At 63.7% G+C, this 19,453-nt stretch overlaps 1 protein-coding gene across 16 annotated transcripts in view; it reads right to left on the bottom strand.

The window, feature by feature from the left end:
* The window catches only part of SRCIN1 (SRC kinase signaling inhibitor 1), a 96,527-nt gene that overhangs the window by 28,506 nt on the left and 48,568 nt on the right, over window positions 1-19,453 (bottom strand). For 14 of the 16 annotated variants that reach the window (XM_083809369.1, XM_083809362.1, XM_083809370.1 and 11 more), the window contains one exon: window positions 9,787-10,070. In XM_083809369.1, the coding sequence (XP_083665495.1) occupies window positions 9,787-10,070 (284 nt within the window). Of the gene's footprint in view, window positions 1-5,269; window positions 5,408-9,786; window positions 10,071-19,453 lie in introns of those variants that run through there. The other 2 variants (XM_083809363.1, XM_083809364.1) reach the window with 2 other exon arrangements.

Consider the following 19,453-nt stretch of genomic DNA (forward strand, 5'->3'; position numbering starts at 1 on the left):
TTTTATTGGGATCAAAGTTCTTGGCTTCTCTTTGCCTCCCTTCTCAAAGCCACCAATCTCCCCGCTCCTCACGGTAGCTACTTCTTCACCACAATCACCACGGCTGCAAACCTAGCTCGTTGGGAAGAGGATGCTTTCCTTATTATTGTTTTAATACACAGCAAGCTCCTGCACCAAGACCCCAGTCCCCAGCAGCCCCTGCAGGACCCTGGTGGCTGCCGAAGCACCTCCTGTCACAGTGCTCGGGGCGCACAGAGGCAGAGCTTTGGTAAGGTTGGACCCTCGTGGAGTATTCATCCAAGGTCTTTGACAGTCCACCACCAGGGTGTTAACCCTTCCTGACAAGGTAACTGGAAGGTGACTCTACATCAGCACAAACTCTCTTGTAAGTTCACTTGTTAGGCTGATCTGCAGCCTCAGAACACCCTTGTTCCAACTCGAGATCGACACAGGCGCATTTCCATTACTATTCCCTAAGACATGAGCAGACCCACAACAAGTTCTGCATCAAACCAACTAAAACTGTTTTAGAAGTGATTCAAGTCAAACAAGCGCAGTTTGCTCACGCGGCCAAGCCTCAAGGCACAAAGGTCTTTTCCAAGGGCACACCGTGACTCAGAGGCACAACCGGGAACAGAAGCCCAGAGCCCTGATTACCAGGTGCTATGAGACAACAACCAGCAGGATCCAAGCCTATCCTGGGCACGTAACGCTATTCCAAAACACCGGGAGCTTGAGAGCAAGAAGCTGCCTCGGAACACGTTTTAGTACCGGACAAAGCCATCCAGGGCATCCAGCAACCGGGCCAGCTCCCGGAGCTGCAGCCTGGGCACGGGACGGAGCCCAGCCCCGCGCCGGGGTGGCCGCACGCCCAGCAGCGGGCTCCTGACGAACCTGTCTCTGCGTGTCCTGGAGGTGAGCAGGACTGCAGCGATGCTGAAGGGCTTCACACGCCGCTCCTGGACTTGGAAGCATCTCAAGTTCCACAGCAGACGGAACTGCTTTGTAACGGGGCTTCTGCCCGGGACCCCCCAGCCCTGAGCCGAGCTCCCCCCAGCCCAGCTGGGGTGCTGCCTCTCTGGGAGGGCTGCACAGGGGACCCTCCATAAACCAAAGCCAATTTCAAAGGAAACAGGAGTGAATCCTTCACCCCCCTCCTTGCCAGACTCGCCACGGGCTCTCCCAGCCCCACGCAGGGCCGAGGTCACGCTCGGGCTCCAGGCACAGGAGCCAGGAGGGGCAGAGCGGTGGGACAGGGCCAAGCCCCCCAGCCCGAAGGGCCTGGACCCAGCCCCGAGGCGATGCTCCCAACTTGCTCCCTCTCTGGCTTGTTTTCCTCCACGCTCCTTATTTTGCTGTTGGAGAGTCGCAGTAATTTTCCTCAGGCCCTGATATTACTGATCCTATCTCTCACCAGCCCTTGGTATGTATTTTATTTATTATTTTAGGATGACTGGACAGGCTTATCACAAAGTCCATAAATTACACCCCCACCACACACAGCCACTCCACATCAAACCAGTGATGAGCTTGTCTGAACCCCGAGTGCCAAGGCAGGGGATGGGGAATATTCTGGAAGCGATGCGGTGTGGTCAGGGTGAGCAGGCGCCAGGACGGCACGGCACAGCGCCCCTTCGTCCCACGCTCACAGACACCCGTGGATTTGGGCCCCCTCGCAGCTCCCCAGCCGGAGCATCAGCCCGAGGCCGGTTTGCCTCTGCATGGCGCAGATGGAGCCCCCGGAAGGGGGAAGGTGCTCAGCAGGGCGCTTGGTTTGGTGGTGGCTGCAGGGCTCAGCCCCACCTTATTGCAGATGGGACCCCGCGCTGGTCCAGGTCTGGGGCTGCCAACCTGGTGCCGTGCGGCGAGGGCAGATATCCCCCGCGGGCGTCGCAGGGCTCCATCTGTCCTTGCAGGCACTGCCACGGCACCGAGCTCTGCGGGGCGCGGAGCAGGTTTCAGAGCCGGCTCTTTGCCCGGTTTAGCTCATTTTCTACCAGCCCGTTTCCCCCAGAGCCCCCCCCCCGTTCCCGTCACCCAGGTACGCCCCATCCCCGCGGGGAAGGTGGCGGCGTGGGAGAGGGGCACGGCGCTGAGCGAGCGGCCAGCTCTCGGGGCTGCCTCCCGCCAGCGGCTCCACCAAAGCTGCCGTGGGACCAGGGGCAGCCCCAGCAGACCCCCAGCTGTCCCCCAGCGGCCCCGCATCTGGCCAGGCGTGGGTTGGCACAAAGAGAAGGGAAGAGGAGAGGGCCAAGGTAGAATTAACATATCGCTGGCTCTTCAAAAGCATCAAAGGGAGATAATGGTCTGAGAGAGGATTTGAAACGACAGCCCTGTTACAACCGATAAAACAGGCAGCTCGCTTGCAGCAGAGCTGTGCAGAAGGTATGAGGAATTACAAAGGCTGAGATTATAATTACAATGAAAGTCATGTCCGTGATGCTGCAAAATGAGCGACTAACGAGGACTCGGGGCCCTCCCAAAACACAGATGCGCACACATGTGCACAGGCGTGCACGTCGGAACCAGCAGGCATGCAAGCACAAAGTCTGCTCGGGCACACATGTGAGCCATAAGGGAACCCGCGCACACAGAACCGCTCAGAGCTGCGCCAGCATCCACACACATGCACACTGCAGACCAGAGGAGAACCAGAGCTGGGGGAGCATAGCTAAGAACATTACATAGTTAACTAAATTCTAAAAATTCAGTCTTTGTGATAGTCCCAGGAGAAGACCAGTAGGTAAATGAAATCCAAGTGAGTCACTGCCTTGACCAAGGCAGGCTTCCTCCGGTTAACAATTATAACACAAATCTGTTAGTGATTAACAAGGCAGCACCAACTGCGTCCCTCTAAAATGGGCAGCAGCAGCATCCCCGGCACACTCCACCGAAGGGAGGGACAGCGGCAGTTTCATTGGCTTTTTAATTAACTCATTTTCAGGAGTTCCAATTTCTGATCGAGTCCCCCTCAGGCACAATGTCTTGACAAACAAAAATCTCCTTGAAAAATAACAGCAAAGTAGAGTTAATCTGTTTCTCCTTATTAAAGTTTTTAATGCTTTTCAGCACAAGAGAAGCTGAATTAGCAAAATGACAAGATAGAGCTGAATGCAAACAGTAACCAGATACATGAAGAGACACCGACACTGTGCATTGCAGATACTGTCATCCGAGGTCTTGTAATTATTGCAGAAGGACCTCTCCAGCCTGAGCATCACAGCATGTGGGAGAAAGGCCAGCGTGAGCCGAGACCGGGATCCAGGAGCGCTGGATCCAGTTCACATCACGCCTGGGCTTCTAAGGGGCTCCGGGAGCCACTTAAACTCCCCATAGCCCAGACCCCACCGCAAGAAGGGCACCGAGACGCTTGTTTTGCGTCTCCTCTTTTAGGCACAAGCATCCTTGGGCAGGGACCTGGATTTTACTGCAGCCCTCTCTAGTCCCCAGCCCAAGGAGGCTCTGACGGCTGCTGAGGGATGCTGTTGGAGGTGCGATGGCAGCGACCACAGTGATCTGGGGGCAGCCAGCACCAATACCCCAGCCCAGCCAGGACGTGCTGCTCAAAGCCTGCAGGAACGCCCCATCCCTCGCCCGCCCATGCACCGGCCTCTCCAAGAGCTCCTGCTGTAGCCTCGTCAGCTCTCCGACAGTAATTACAGCCCAGACCTACAAGGCAGCCTCTGAAAGAGCTCAGATGATGTTAGCGCACAAACGCCCTTGGACATCAGTGGATTTGTGCTCCTGACCCTTACTCAAGCGCCCTCCTTCCACGATGCCAATACGAAGCAAGTCGGCAGCAACGCCCGTTAGGAAAACGCAGCCCCAGGCGGCGACGGCTGCGTTAGGACCGGAGCGCTGCTGAGGATGAGCCATGCAACCGCTCTGCTTGGCCTCGGAATCTCCCTGCTGTGGCCTCCACGTCCAGGTTCTGGCACCCCCTTGTGCTGCAGCTCCCCGGGGCCCAGCACATCCCCAGCCCGCTCCGACCCCCCCGGCACACGCAGGGCTGCACGGCGAGGCCGCTCGAGCTGGCTGCACAGGGGCGTCAGAAACTCCCTCCTGCTCGGGTAAAACTCGGTGTGGTGGCCACAGCCTCCCAGTACGGCCTTCCAGGAGCTCCAGAGGTCCGGACAGCCTGGGTGCTGGGCGGGGGGGGGGCTGCAGCGGGGGCTGTCCGGCCCCAGAGGGGCAGGGAGCAGCAGGGGCCGTGCACCGCGCGCCCCCTCCTCTGCCTGCTGCGGGCAGCGGGGACGGGGAGCAGGGATGGGGGGGTCGGGGGGGGGGGGACACACGACAAGGGGGGGGCCAGGAAAACCGGGGAGAAGTTGCTCCCATCGCAGAGTAGCTATGGCAACGGCACGCGGGGGTGGTCGAGCACCGGGGGACGTGCAGGGTGAGCGGTGCTGGCACCGGGCTGGGGACCGCGGGGACACCCCGGGGCCACTCCGGCACCGGCAGAGCCGGGGGGGGGCGGTGCGGGCTGCGGACCCCCCGGACCCCCCCCCCGGTTCCCGCAGCGCCGGGTGCGACCCCGCTCAGCACCGGCCCCGGGGGGAACGGGCGGGGAGCAGCGGGACCCCCCCGCCGCCGGGAGCTCGCTCGGTGCCCCCCCCCTCCCCCCGGCCGGGGCCGCACGGTCCTTGCTGCCCCCCCGCCCGCTGCGGTCACTGGCACCGACCCCCGGCAATGACCCCTCGGCGCCCCCGGGATCGCTCCCCCCTGCGTGAACCCCACGGGAGGGGGGCGGCCCCCAGACCCCTGCACGGCCCCGGGAGCCGCTCCCGGGGGGATGGAACCGGGCAGAGCCGGGAGGGGGGAACCGGGCAGAGCCGCAGGACCGCGCCGCTCCCCCGCCATCACGGCAGCCCCCCCGTGCCCCCCCCCCCGGCGGTCTCGGCGCCCCCCCCCCCGCTCCCACGAGCCGTGGGGGGCCGTGCTAACGGCGGGGGGGGGGGGGGGGACCCGGGGCTGCCCGTAGGAAGCGATCGGCCCCCGCCGGGGGGCGGGGGGGGGGCACGGGGACGGTGCGGGGCTGCCCGCGGACCCCCCCCCCGGCCCCAGGGGGCGACGCGTGGGGGCCGGGGGGATGCCCCCGGGGGAAGAGCAGGGATGGGGGGCGAGGAGGGCAGGATACGGGGTTGGGGGGGGTCAGGACATGCGGGGACGGGGATGCTCGGATGGGCGGGGGGGGGGGGATGAAGGTACCGGGGACGGACGGACGGACGGACGGACGGACGGACGGACATCCCCCCCCCCGGCCCGGTACCTGCGGCAGGTGGCCCCGCAGCGCCGCTCAGCCCCGGTGGCCGCCGCCGCCGCTCCCCGCTCGGCAGCGCAGCGCAGCGCGGCCCGGGGGCGGGCGGGGCCCGGTGGCGCTGCGCGGAGCGGCCGCTGCCGCCCCCCCCCCCACCCCCCCCCGCCCGCCGCCGCCTCCCGCGGCCGCCGCCGGCCCGCGCCGCCCGCCCTTATCGCGGGGCGCGGTCGCCATGGCAACCGCGACTCCACCGGGCGCCGCGCCGCGCGCGCACCCCCCCCCCACACCCCCCCCGGAGGAGGAGGCGGAGCGGGGAGGGGGGTAAAGGGGGGGGGGGGGCTGCGGGCACGGTGCGCGCGCACACGCGTGCATGCACAATGATGCACGCGCACGCACCTGTGCGCATGCACCCGCACGCAAGCGCATGCATGCATGCGCGTCCACGCGTGTGCACCTGTGCGCGTGCATGCACGCACATGCATGAACACACGTGCGCACAGCTGTGCATGCGCACACACCTACACACGTGTGCAGACCTGTGCATGCGCACGCACGCACATGCACGAACATCCGTGTGCACACCTGCGCGACGCGCACACACACGTGTGCACAGCAGGGCATGTGCATGCACTCACACCTACACACGTGTGCACCTGTGTGCAGGCATGCGCACACGCCCAAGCATGCACATGCGCACACGCACACACGCACCGTCACAGCCCCCGGTTCCCACAGCCCCAGGGCCCCCAGGGTTTTCCCTCTGACACCAACACGCCGAAGCGCCCCCCCGAAAGGCCCGAGAGCCACAAGGGCGACGAAATCAGCGGCATTTTCCTAAAAACCTCCGTGCAATGGAACCAGCAGGATTTTCCAAACAACCTCAGTGCAATGGAACCAGCAGGGTTTTCCTAACGCCCTCTGCGATCAGCCGGAGCTCCTGGAGGGGAGCAGGGTTCGAGCATCAGCGTGCGGGACCAGGGGCACGGGCAGGAGCTGGGGGCTGCAGCAGCTGCGCGGTGCTGGAGCCAAGTGTCCCACTGGCCCAAATTGCAGCACACGGCGCTCATAAGCCCTGGGAGGCGGCTGCCAGGCCCTGCAGGCAAAGAACTGTTAAAATTTTATGCAAAAAAAGTTGTGTGCAGCAGGGAGAGAAGAGCAGTTCCCCTTCCCTGCTCAGCCGTGCCCACAGCCCCAGCCACCAGCAGCACGCAGCCCCCTGCCCCAGCACGCAGCCCCCGCACAGGGCACACCCCACTGCAGAAGGGGAAGCAGCTGAGACCCCCAATTTTGGGGGGGAACGGGGATGCGAAGCCAGCTGCAACAAACCAGCACCCCCCAGCCTGCTGCACCCCTGCCCATGGGACTGATCCTGCCCCCACGGCAGCACCAGAGGGGCCCCTTGGTGAGGCAGGAGAGGCCACGGGCCCGGATTTGTGGGTGCGCTCATCTGCGCTGGCTGTTATTTATTTATTCCAAAGTCGCATTTATTCCGGGCAGCTGCAAATCTGCTGCTGTCAGGCACCACGGACACATTAACACTTAGCTTGAGCCTTTTATTTATTTCTTTTTTCTGCAGCAGAACTGGACAAGCTTAAATCCAAGCTTTTACATACTTTTCTTTAGACCTGACGGAGGTTCCTGCCCAGCTCTGCTGTGGTATTTAACCCCGTGCTGCAGCTCGTGAGCTGCAAGTTGCCCGAATAGACGGGGCTTCAGCTGGCATGCACGCGCCGAACTGGTCAAAGGGGCGTTCGTAATCCCTTAATTTCTGGGGTTAACCGTTTCTCTGCATAACAACACTGGTTTCAGGCTGGTACCCCCAATCACGGGGCAGAAAAGCACATCTGAAAGCAATCTGGATATTAGCGAGACACAAGGAGGGGCGCGGGGAAGGATGACCCCGTTAAAACCTTCGTGTTATCACTGTTCCAAGCGCTCCTAACGTCCTGGCAGCGGTCCCTGCAGGGGCAGGCAGCCCCACGGCCCCCAGGGCAGCCCTACCCACGTCCCGTGTCCCCAGACATCGTTGCAGGTGGAACTGAGAAACCCGGCTGTGCCGTCCCCGTCCTGCCCCTCTCCTGCCGCATCTCCCCCACGGGGGCAGGATTTAGCCCAGGCACAGCCCCGAAGCCCCGTGGCCGCTGTGCTCCATCGGCCAGGCTCGCGGTCCCATTCCTCCCTTTATTGTTAACGTGCCCATTTAACGCGTTCTCCCATCTGGGTTTTAAATTAGCTAGCTGCTGCCTCAGACTTCTCTGCAGATTTGCTAGCAGTCTGTTGGGTGTTGGTACAATTATTTGCCTTTTTTTTTTTCCCTGCTCTGTTATACATACATACGATTAAAATTAATATTGCGCTTGCTTTCCAGCTCCTATGCATGAGTACAACTGCAATTTGCTGCGGGCTTTGCCATGCTGAAAGGGATGTTGACATTTATGAAATATTTTCATTCACCTTTGATTGTGTAAACCCTCTCATATGCAATTTTTTAAAAACAAAACCCACAAAACAGCAAAGCCTGCGATCTGAAATATCTGCCGGGCTCCCTCAAAATACCGAAGCAAGTTCCGCACGTTTCAGGCAGGCCCAGAGCGTTGTATCCCAATGTCATTTTAAGGTTGCCCCCAGGTTTCCATTGTTTCTATTTTCATTTTCTCCCCGTTATTATTTACCGCCTGTAGGGAAAATGAAAACATACGCACACGGTTTCTTTCCTCCCCTTCCCCACCAGCTGCGAGAAGGCGATGCTCAGCTGGGGCTGGGGCGGGCGCCGTGCCCGCGCCCGAGGAGCACGGGGAGCCCACCGCCCGCCGCCCCCCACCACCATCCCCAGGGGTGTCCTGCGCGGGCTCCACGGCCCCAAGCGCCGGGCTGGAGCCTGCGGCTGCAAACTCAGAAGATGCTTCCAGAATCCAGAAGGTCTTTTGTTCGCCTCCTAAAACCCTCCAAAGCTCACCAGCCCCCGAGTCAACACTAGCTGGATTTTTCTTTTACAGCTGCTGCCTAAAGAAAAAAAGTCTTTAAATCTCTGTAATAATAAGGGAAAGATTCCTAGTTATTTGCTAAGTAATATCACTCTGTGGCTAGAAATGTCACTTCGCCTCTGAGCAGAAGGCCGGGATATGGCCCACGCCCCCCTGGAGGCCCCGGGACGGCTCCTGAAGCATCCCGCGGGCAGCGCCCTGCTCGGGGATGGCAAAGCCACCGCCACCAGCCAGCACAGCTCCTGCTGGAGGGTGACAAGAGCAGGATCCTCGCCCCCACCCTGCCGCAAACACCGCCCCGAGGCAGGGAGCGCCGCTTGCAAGCCCGTAGCCAACACCTGGATGCTCGGCTGGTGCAAATCAGTGCGGAGAGCAGCGCAGGGTTTGGCTGCTCCTCTTCGCATCCAGCCATGAGCTGTTTGCACGGAGAGGGGCTGCAGAGCGGGACCCCCGGCGCTGCCCCCCCGGCCCCAGGCAGGCAGGGAGCGGGGACAGGCGGGGGCTGGCGGGATGCGGCGCGGAGCTGCCGCTTTTCCTTACAAAGCTCTATTTCTTTCCGCCGCGATAGTCTGGGAGCCGTCGCCTCCATCCCTCGGGGAGGCGTCTAGTTGGAGATGATATAAGATTTCTTTCCAGCCACTTCCTCCAGCTGCTCCGCGCTCGCCCTCCCCTGTGCCTTTTTATAAAAGCGACAGTTTAGGTGGGGATTTATTGCTGCCCTGGCGGGCCCCGGGGCTGGGGCTCGCTTCTACCTGGAGGAGCAGCCTGGGCGCTCCCGTGCAGCACCCTGGGGGCACCCCCAGGCACGAGGGTGGATGCCACCCCCGGGACCCTCGGGCTCTGCTGCTTTCAGCAAGGCTGCCTGCTGGTGTCACCTGCTGGCCGTGGCCCACTCCAAGGCCCCTGTGCAGTCAAGCCCCCGGGATCAGGCAGCCAAGGGACGTCCCCTTTTGGCACCAAACCCTGGGAGCACCTTGCCCGCTCACAGCCCCTGCCCTGCGCAGCTCAGCAGCGTGTGCTGGAGCAGAGCCGTGGCCCCTCAATGCCTCTGCTCACCCTTCCCCACAGTCCCCACGCTCACACCACGTCCCCGGAGCCCTGCCCAGGCAGCAGCAAGGAGATCCCTGCACAGAACTGCCCCGGCTCAGAGAGCATCCCCGTCCCCAACCCCATCCCATCCCTGTCCCCATCCCTGTGCTGCTCCAGCCGGGGCTGGCTGCAGTTCTGCACCTACATCCTCAGGGGCAGCTGAAACCCGCAGAGACCTGCGTGGGTGCCCTCTCCTCGGTGGGGTGAAGCCACCTTGTGGCCGTCACGTCCGTCCCTCTGCCTGCGTGCGCAGAGAAACACCCACTGCCTCCGCCGACAGCCAGCGGGATCAAATCCACTCCGTGCGGGGGAAATCTGCCCCGGGACCCCAGCCCTGGGGGAGAGGAGCTCCCATTCCATGCTGCATCCAGGCCCCCAGTGAGCCCCTGCCCCACCGGACAGCCCCACGGGGCGAGGTGGGGTGTCCCCCCCCCCCCCCGAGCAGACGCCCCTTACCTGGTCCCGCATGCGCTCCTGCTGCCCCCGGAGCGCCAGCGCGTGCTGCGGGTACTTGTTCTTCAGGTGGTCCATGAAGGCGTCCCGCTTGCGCTCCATCTCCGACTTCTGGAGGCCGGTGAGGGCCTCGAGGCTCTGGGCGGCGATGACGGTGTGCCGGCGCTCCGAGGTGTGCACCAGCCCTACGTTGGAGAAGCGCCGCGTGCCGTTGCCCAAGGTGCGGTACTCCCGCGGGTACTCGGCATCGTCCGCCGAGATCATGTGGGTGCTCGTCCTGTCGGGATCTGCGCGGGGAGAACAGAGCAGGGTCAGGGCCCCGGGGGGATTTGGGGTGCCGTGATGGGGCTGGGGGGGGTTGTAAGCTAGAGGCCAGAGGTGGTGTTGAGATAAGGCTGAGCCCCGCTGGGAGCTGGGTCATCCCCCGAGGGGACGCAACCGGCGGGTGGGTGGCACGGGGTTTGTCCCCCTGCAATGGGGGCTGGGGTCAGACAGGGCTGGGGGCTGCAGGAGGGGCAGAGGGGCTGGGGTGCTACCGGGGCCACTACATCTGGGCTGAAACATGTACGAAACAGCGCTGGGGCACCAAAACGGCACAGACAAGACACACGAGCTGGGCACCACCCGGAGCACAGACAGACGGAGGGACACAGACACACAGACAGACCAAAAAGAAAATGAAAAGTGGGCCGGGGTGGTGGGGGCTCGCGGCCGCCCGTCAGTGCCTGCACTCTGCTGCTGCTGGGGGCCGCCAGGACCCCCCCTTGCCCACCCCAGCCTTTGCAGAGCCCAGACCAGGGCAGCGGGTGCCAGCAGGGTGCGGGTGCAGGAAGGGCTCGTCCCTTCGCGGGCACGGGCCAGCCACCAGCGGCACATTGTGATTCTAATTTCTAGGGAAGCTGCGCCCAGCACGCGCGATGCAAGTGGTAATTAATGCCTGGAAGTCCCCGCACGCTGCCAACGCCTGTCACCTCCTCGGTGGCTGCGAGACGAGGCCACCCGTGGCACAGAGCCCACTGCAGAGCGCCCCACGGTGCCGCCCCAAGAAGCTGCCGGTGAGGCTCTGAGGACCTCGCGCTGTTCCGAGCCCACGGCACACAGCCCGGGGCCAGCCCACGGTGCTGCCCAGGCCACGAGCTCTCCGCCACGGTAACTATTTTGGCAACCTGCAGCACTCGTGTTGCAGGAATTCACCACGCTAAGGCGCGCCTTTTTCGCTCACCATTTAACCTTGATCCATTATTCATCTCTCTCCTTGTCCTTCTTTTTCCCCCTTCCTTCCCAAGCTCCTGTTAAGCAAATCATAGAGAGCTTTTCCTCTCCCCTTAATTATTTATTAGCCCAACATATTAGCTTTATAACAAGCAGTCGTGTTATTAGTGTAGGACAAGACTCCAGTGTGTGCTACCGACATAACTCGTCTGCTCAAGGTCATCCAAGGGGTTTTGCTATGCACTGGTGACACCAGCACTCAGCCCCCAGCAAAAGCCCCGGAGCCATCCCGCCTTGGACAGCAGCAGGATTGGAGCGAGAGCTGAAACCCCTGAGCCCCGGCTCGGCCTGGTCCCCGCATCACCCCTGCACGGAGGTCATCGCGGCACATCCGTCACGTGCAAAACGCCCTCGGAGCCCTCCGGGGCGATGCCACCAGGGAGGTGTCAGACGGGGCCACCTCGGCCCTTCTGCTTGCAGCACAGAAGGCAGCGCGGCGCTGGGCTCGGGGCAGGGGGCTGCGAGCACCCCGGGCACCACGAGCTGAGGAGCCCTGCGAAGCTCCAGCCCCTCTGGGAGGTGCGGACGGAGCGGTCCCTCCTTCAGCACCCCGCTGAGCCCCCTCCTTCCAGGAGCTGCCGTCCCCACCTCTCCTCCCATGTAACAGCCCCTAAAAGAGCTTCTCACCAAGGATTTGCTCTCGGGCAGCAAACCCCTTCCTGCCTTCAAGCGCTTGCTCTGCAGGAAGGGCACTGGGGACGCATCCAGCACCTGCACCGCGGGGACGAGGTCCCCCTGCAGGGAAGGCACATCGCGTCCCGTGGGAACGGCGGGTCCGGGGTGGCTGCAGCAGGAGGGGGAAGGAGCGCCCTGACAGCTCCCGGGCACAGCAGAGACAGCGCCGGGAGGAAGGAGCTGCAGCTCCTCGCTGTCACCGGGGAGAGAGGCAGCATCGCAGCGAGGAGGCCTCGAGCCGGAGGAAGGCGCAGGGACAGGGGCTCAGGGCACCGCGAGGGAGCGGTTTCCTTGCACCCTGGGGTGCTGCGGTGGGTGGTGCTTCCCCCAGCCCCGGGGTTTGGCAGCCCTGGGGAGAGGCTGAGCTCCCGGCTCCTTCCCACCCTCCTCCTCCTCTCGGCACTGAGCGGCACATCAGCATGCAGCTCCCCGCTCCCTAATTACACGCTCCGGGAGTGGAACGCGCCAGCTCGCTGTCTCTCCCCGACTACTAAAAAGGATGATTTGAAAAGCCCTGCACAATCCGCACAGGGGTCAGAGCAAAGCTGGAAGCCGCTGGGGGCTCTTCCACCCCCGGCCGTGCCGCATCCGCTTCCGCACCCCTCGCTGAGCTCCGGAGCAGCCGGGGGGAGGCAGCCCCAGCACCGCGAAGCCCAGGACAGCGGGGCCAGGAGGAGCCCCCACAGACCATGCACGCGCCCGTCCCCACCTCGTCCCAGTGCTCCCAGCCCGGAGGCACCCGTGGATCATTTACTGTAGCGAAGGAGGAAAAAAAAAAAGGAGGAGCCAACGGCCGGGTGCAGGAGCCATAAAATCCTGCACGGTGCTCCCCGCTCCCCTGGCACGCGGCTGCCTCCCGGGGCTGCTTCCAAGTGGGTCACTGGGCCGGGGGAGCCGTGGGCAGCCCTGCCCCAGCCTGGCCAGGCAGGCAGCCCTGCAGGACACAGCCCCAGCCCTGGGCTGCTCCACGCTTACCCTCAGGACAGCTTCCGAGCAGCCAGCAAACTGCGTCGGTGGGATGGGGGGGGGGGAAGCCCCCAGCTCTCCAGTGCCCAAAGGTGGCTCCTTGGCTCCCACGACAGCTGAAATCCCACGGAAAATCCAGGCAAGCCCCTCTCCAGGCAGCGGGGGGTTAAGGGAGCGCAGTGCTCAGCCATTCATCCATCCATCCTCCTTACCTGCCAGCAGAGGGGCCGCAGCCCGGGCTCCTAGCAGGATGCGGCCATCACCTCCACCCCAGCGGGGGGGGGGCACCGGAGCCCACCCGTGCTGGCGATGATGCTCCTCTGGACCAGGGCTTTGCCGCCTGAGCAGCCACTATCCAACAGCTCCCTGCTCCCTCCCCGGCCGACACGGGTGGGAGAGGTCCCCAAAATCCTGCCCTGTGCCGCGGGTGCTGCCCTGCCAGAGCCACGCCGGGGTGGGCGGCCAGCAGGGTGGTCTGTCCCGATCCCCCCGCCCGCAGCGTGGCGGGGGTTTATCATAAAGAGGATCTTTCAAACACAGTTTATTACTGCAGTTTCATAAATCTTCATGAAGCAGCAAGGCTCACGCGGGCCGTGAAAGCCGTGACAGTTAGCGGAGCATGAAAAATAGACCAAGAAAGCAATTGTACAAAAGGGGGAGTGGGGAGGGGAAGGAGAGATTACATTTGGGGAGAAAGGGAGGCAAAAGAATAGAAGCCCTTGGAGCTACGTGGCTCCCCCGCGCCCGGCCATTAAGGCAGCGGGATGAGCACAAGGCGTTCGCCTTCCCCGGAACGCCGCAGCCGCCGAGCTCCAGCCCCGCTGCCTGCGCACAGCACCCGGGGACACGGCACGGCGCGCACGGAGAGCCCCGCGCTGCGCTAACCCCTTCCCTGCCGCGCTGCCAGGCCCCCGTGGAGCACGTGGGGCTGGAGCAACGGCTGGGGAAAGGCAGCAGGAGACCCACCCGGCTGCTCCTGGGGCTGCCTCAGCTCATTTTGTGCTGAGCAGCTCGGAGGGGACCCCAGGAGCAGAGCCCCTGCCCAGGCAGGGACCCGCCGGGGTGAGGAGACCAGCAGAGGTGTTGCTGTGCTTGAACCAAGCTGTACTTGCAGCTCTTTCTAAACGGGGCCATGGTGGTAAAGTGGCCTCGAGGCCCTGCGCAGAGGGGCTGACAAGCCTGGTGAACGCAGCCCAGAGCTGCGTGGGTGCCGGTGCCCCACGGAGGGACAAAGCTGGGTGGCACCGCTCCGGCCAGGATCACTGCGGATGCTCTCTGGCTTCTCTCCAGCTGTTCCCTGCCTGGCATTTTGCTGACGTTTCAGCCAGGACAGCAGTCAGATGAGACGTCACCCGCAGCAGCCCTTGGCCCTGGTTTGGTGCGGGGATGTGCGCTGTGCACCCACTGGGCCTCGGCACCAGCAGACTTCGTGATTTCTTACCAAAGCCATGACTCCCGGGGGCATCTCTGCCTGGCTCGGGGGCTGCAGGTGGGGGGCTCAGCGCGTGCCCCTGCAGCTTGGCTAAGGCACGAACCTGGGCTTCCATGCACCCACGTGCCATGGCCCGGCGGGGTCATCCCAGCACGTGAGTGTCAAGGCGGGAGCGCTCGCACGCCCTCCCCGTGCCTCCCGGCGGCCTCGTGCAGAGGAGAGAGCAATATGAGGACTGAAAGCTCACGGACGGCTGGGCTGAAAGCTTCCTCGCGATTCTCTCGCTCCTGGGCTGATAGAAACCTGGCACTGAACCTCCTGGGAGAGGCCGGGTGGTGCTGAGGCTGCTGCGGGAAGGGTGACTGCCCCACTGCCCATATGGGACCGTTAGCGCCTGTCCCAGCACAAACCTCGCCGTGCCCGCGGTACGGCTGTCCCCAGGGCGCAATGCCGCTCGCACCCCCGAGGGTCTCTCCCCGCAGCCCCACGCTGCGGCTCAGCAGCAGGCTCCCTGCCATGCCTTTCACTCTCCGATTCAAGTGGAACCAGGGAAGATAAAACACCACCCGCCGACCGCTTCATCGGGAACTTCCCAGCCAGGCTGGCGCAGCCCCCGTGGCCCCGCTGTGCCGGCACCGTGCCCGGGACACCCGCAGGCTGGCAGGGACACGGTACCCGCGTGGCGGCAGCCCAGATCCGTCCCTGCAGACCTGGCCCTGCCCATCCCCAGCCACAACGTGCCCTGGCTGTGCCCGCACCCGCCGAGGCCACTGCAGCTGCGTGGGACCGAGGAGCCCACCCAAGGCCGTGCAATGCGTTGGTGCGTCTCAGCGCGTCCCCTGGGCACAGGCATGGGGCCGTGACAGCTGGTGGCACCCAGGAGATGCCAAGCAGCTGCCTGAGAAGCCCAGAGGCAGGGCAGGATCTGTCCCAGGCAGCTGAGCACAGCTCTGGGGCCGATGGCAGCAGCCGTGCTGGCAGGGTGCATTCCCTTTCTGAGCACAGGGCAGCCCAGCTGGCACCGCAGCGCGGCGCTGCCCTGGCTCTGGAAACAGGGAAACCATCAGCTGAATTCCCCTGTCATTGTCAAAACCTGAGCTGAAGGAGAAATCCCATCTGGCCAGCCCTGTAAAAAGCAGCAGCTACTTCCCACCTCGCCGGGTGTCATCGCACCCACGCGGGCACACGGAGCCGAGCTCCCCCAGCACCCCCGGCCGCTTTGTGCTACCAGGAGTGGCACCACCGGCCTGGAGCCCCCTCCCCATGCTCCTCTGTGCTGCCAGGGGGACGTGACGCAGGCTGTCCCCTGTCCCCTCCTACTGGCAGGAAGGGGGACATGGCCCCCAGAAGCCCCCAGCCCTGCCCACACAGCCCGCGGCTCCCACCAGAGTGCTTTTTGCAGGCAGGGCGCCCTGTCCTTGCGCTGCCTGTCCCTGCCCACTCACAGCACCACGTCCTGGCACAACAGCCAAAAAGCACGAACCGGCCCTGTCCTCCCCAGCCCCGTCCCTCTTCTCGGTGCTGTCTGATCAGCTCAGCATCTCCCCGGGAACTCCTGATGCTCCCAGCCTGGAGCTGTTCCTATACTCGTCCAAGCACTTCCCTGCAGGCTGCGCAGCACCACGGCCCCGTCAGCACGCTGCCTGGAGCTGCCCTGGCTTTGGCGAGGGAAAACGAGACAAGCGGTGGGGGAGCTCGGGGAGGGCGAGGTGACGCAGAGAGGATGAGTCACGGCTGGTGGAGCCGGGGCAAATCTTTGCCCTGCCACCAGCTTTGGCACGGGGACAAAGCCGGTGGCATCCCCTGAGCAGAAACTGCCCAGGGTAAGGCAGCAAGCGTGGCCCTGCGGGACGAGGGGGTCGGTGCGGAGCAGGGCAGAGCCTTCCCCAGCAGGGAGCAGCTGAGCAAGGAGCCCTGTGCACCCTGGCAAGAGACACTGGATAAAAATAAAGGAGAGCAGGGGCCAGGCTCCTCCCAGCATAGACACAAGACGTCGTGGTCTCCTCTCCCACCCACGCGGCAGCAGCAGCTCAAGGCGGTGAAGTGGGGACAGGATCAGCCCACGTGGCCCCAGCCAGGTCCAGCCTAGGGATCCCCCCGGCCCTGGACACCAGGAGAAAACTGAGGCACGGAGCTGGGGGAGGGAAGTGTCTGCCCAGAGGAGGTCAATGCAGAGCGCATGGGTCCAGCTGCAGGCAGGAATGCCGAGACGCAAAGGGCTCAAATCCCAAGTGGGAGCAGGGGGAAAGCACAGGCAGAGCCACGTGCCGCCTTCGCGCGTGGTGGGGTGCCCTCGCTGGGTTCGGATTTAGCATCTCCCGAAAGGACCCTGAGCTTTCCCAGCGTCTTGGCAGCTCCAGCTCACTCCCACTGCCACGCGGAGACAGGCGAGCGTGGCGGCTGCCTCCGTGCGGGCGGGCGCGGGTCAGTGACTCACCGCAGTCGTGCGGCGACGCGCAGCCGAGCTCCCCGCGAAGCCGGGGCCCCGCTCGCACCTCGGGGAGAATCCGGCTGGACAAACCCAAGGCAGTGCAGGACCCAGGCCCCCGAGCTGCTGCAAAGCTGCCTTCGCCATCACCCCTTCCCTGCAGGCAGGTACGTTTGCGCTGCTGTGAGAAGCCAGCCTGCCCTGCGCATCTCCCTCCTTGAGTTTTCCCGGAGCCGCGAGCGCTGCGGGCCGGGGCAGCAGCCCCAGAGGCACCGCCGCACTGCTGCAGAGCCGGGGCGCAGCACGGCTCCGAGCTGAGCTGCTCAGGCAAATTGCTCTGCGAATCAATTCCAATCTATCAGGCATCAGGAAAGCGATAAACTGCCCCTCAAGACACCAAATCGATGCTTCCTCTTAGCCCGGAGCAGAGGCAGGGGGGCAGGAGCAGCGTGCGGGGGAGGCGGGGGGCCGGAGTCCTGCTGCGAGAGCCGGGCCTGGCTGCGAGGAGCCAGCCCCAAACCCACCCCTGGGGCTGCAGCGTGCAGGGAAGAGCAAAAAATCTCTGGGGCTGGAGCGGTGGGGAGGGGCCGGGGGGGCTCAGCCTTCACCCTTCGTTGTTGAACTGCTGGGCTGGGGGTGCAGGGCAGCGTTGGGGAGCTCCCAGCGTGGTGGCCGGGCACATGAGCACTGCTGCTCTTTTGTAGGATCTCTGGCAGCGTGCTCTCCACCAGTGCAGGAGGAAAAGCACCGAGGTGGGTGCCTGGTTCCATCCCACCGACCCCCCGTGCCCCACTTGGCACCAACACGTCCCGGTGCCTGCTGCCAGCCTCTGCTCTCCTGTCCAGCGTCCCGCTTTCCCAGAAGTTTGTTGGCTTTTAGGTGCAGGAGAAAGGGAAAAATAATGCCTTTGAAAGGAAGGCAGGGGAATCCCAAACATCTGAGACCAGACCCATGGAGAAACGACGTTCCCCATAAGGAATCAGTGGGAGAGGCAAGGCCTCAGCTGAGCCCCATGGCCGGGGTTTGGTTGGCTCCTTACTGGCACCTCTGCCAGCAGAGCAGCAGCGCAGATGTGTGCGGAGGCTGCGGAGCCGGCCAGGAGGGAAGGTGAGACGGGAAGAGCAGAGCCGCGCGAGCAGGAAGCAGGGGGAGACGGGGCTGGGGACTCACGCCGAGATCAAAAATCAATCCCTGACAGGACCGTTTCTTCCTCTAATGAGACACCGAGTGAAGTCACCGAGCAGAGCGAGGCCACCGCAACTGCTTCGGTGACCGGAGAAACGAGGACGAAGAGCGCGCTCTGCCTGCGCCCCGCTGGCAGCGGCCGGGTGGCAGCCCCGGGACGCCGCGGGGACCGCAGCCGTGTCACCCGCCCCATGCAGCGAGGGGGCCATGGGACCCCCACGCACAGCCCACGGCCACGGGTTATTGACGGGCTACAGCCAAGAGCAGGGCGCAATGCTCTTCGGAGGCCGTGTCCCCATCCTGGGGTCGGACCGCGAGGGAGGGGAGGCAGCAGGGCAGGCATCGCCACAACGGCTTGGAAATGCAGGCAGGCTTCGTTTCGGAGAGCTTGCGATCAGAGGTGGAAACAAAATGCAACACACTGACGTAGAGGAAGGCTAAAAGACGAGACAAAGCCCTGCGAGAGGTGAACTGCACTCGGCAATGCACAGGGCGCAGCCACGCACTGCACCAGCCCCGCGCTTGTGCCGAATGCACTTGCTGCAATTTTTCAAGCAAGCTAATCACTTCCTCTAATCTCCTGCCATTAGTGCAGTCATGCTAACCACTCGCTCGCCGATGGGAGGCCGAAACCGCCTGACAGGAGCTTCGACTACATGCTACACCTCATCAAAAGCAAATTCATCTGGAAGAACACAGCGGGGACGAGGGGAGAGCCGCCCCCTCCCGCACCCCTGCTGGGAGCAGGCTCCCGATGAAGCCACTAGCAGTAAAAAAAAACAAGTCAAACCCAACGCTTCTCCAGCCCCTGCCTGGGAGGAGAGCCTCGGGCCAGCACCCAGCGCTCAGCTCCACCAGAAGCAGCCCCCTGGTTCCCGAGCTCCGCGTTTTTGGGGCCGCGGAGGCAGCGGCTGCTCGGGGGGCGCCGCGCGGAGCCTGACGCAGCACTTGGCCAGCTCTGCGCTGGCACAGGGGCACCCGGCTCCTTCGAGGACTTGGCTCCTGCCGCGATCGCTACGTGCTGTAAGTGCAGAGTGCTGAGCCCAGCTCCCAGCAGCCGCCTGCCGCTGCGGCCAGCAGGCAGGAACGGGGCATTCGGGGGCTTGGCCCCTGCCTTTTTGCACATCCCCGGGAGCTGGGGCGATGCTGTGTGCTGACGGCGGGAGGGGAGAGGCTGGAGGAAGCTATTTCTGTTATGGAGGGGCTCGGGAGCCCGGCGATGCTCCAGACGGGGAGGGGAGAACAGACCCTATTTATAAGCACACAGGTAGCACGTAGGTGTTTGGTCACAGCCTGCTCTGCCAGCCTGTTTAGTCACAGCTAGTTAAAAGTCAGAAATACTGAAAAATATTGCATAAATCAATGTCTAAAGCCTCTTAGATGCAGGAAAGCGCACCCACACGTTGAAGAATTGAGGAAGCTCTGCCCAGGCTTTGCTGTCAGCCAGAACAGAGACCCCAGGCACACAGACCCCAGCAGAGGGACGCGGCTGGGCCACGTCCTGCTGCCGGAGGAAGCCGAGGTGCCCGGTCCCCACAGGGCTCCCCAGCTATCACCGCATCCCCCGGTACCCCCCACCACGTCCATGTCCCACCAGTACAGCAAGGCCACCGCATCATCCCCGCAGGAGCACCCACGGGTGGCTCATGCCCACATCCTGAGGCAGGTGCCATCCCTCCCCTGCCCCTGCCCGCTCCGAGCGCACGCCGCTG

The sequence above is a fragment of the Anser anser genome (genome assembly GCF_964211835.1).
Source record: "Anser anser genome assembly, chromosome: 23".
NCBI classification, from domain to species: Eukaryota; Metazoa; Chordata; class Aves; order Anseriformes; family Anatidae; genus Anser; species Anser anser.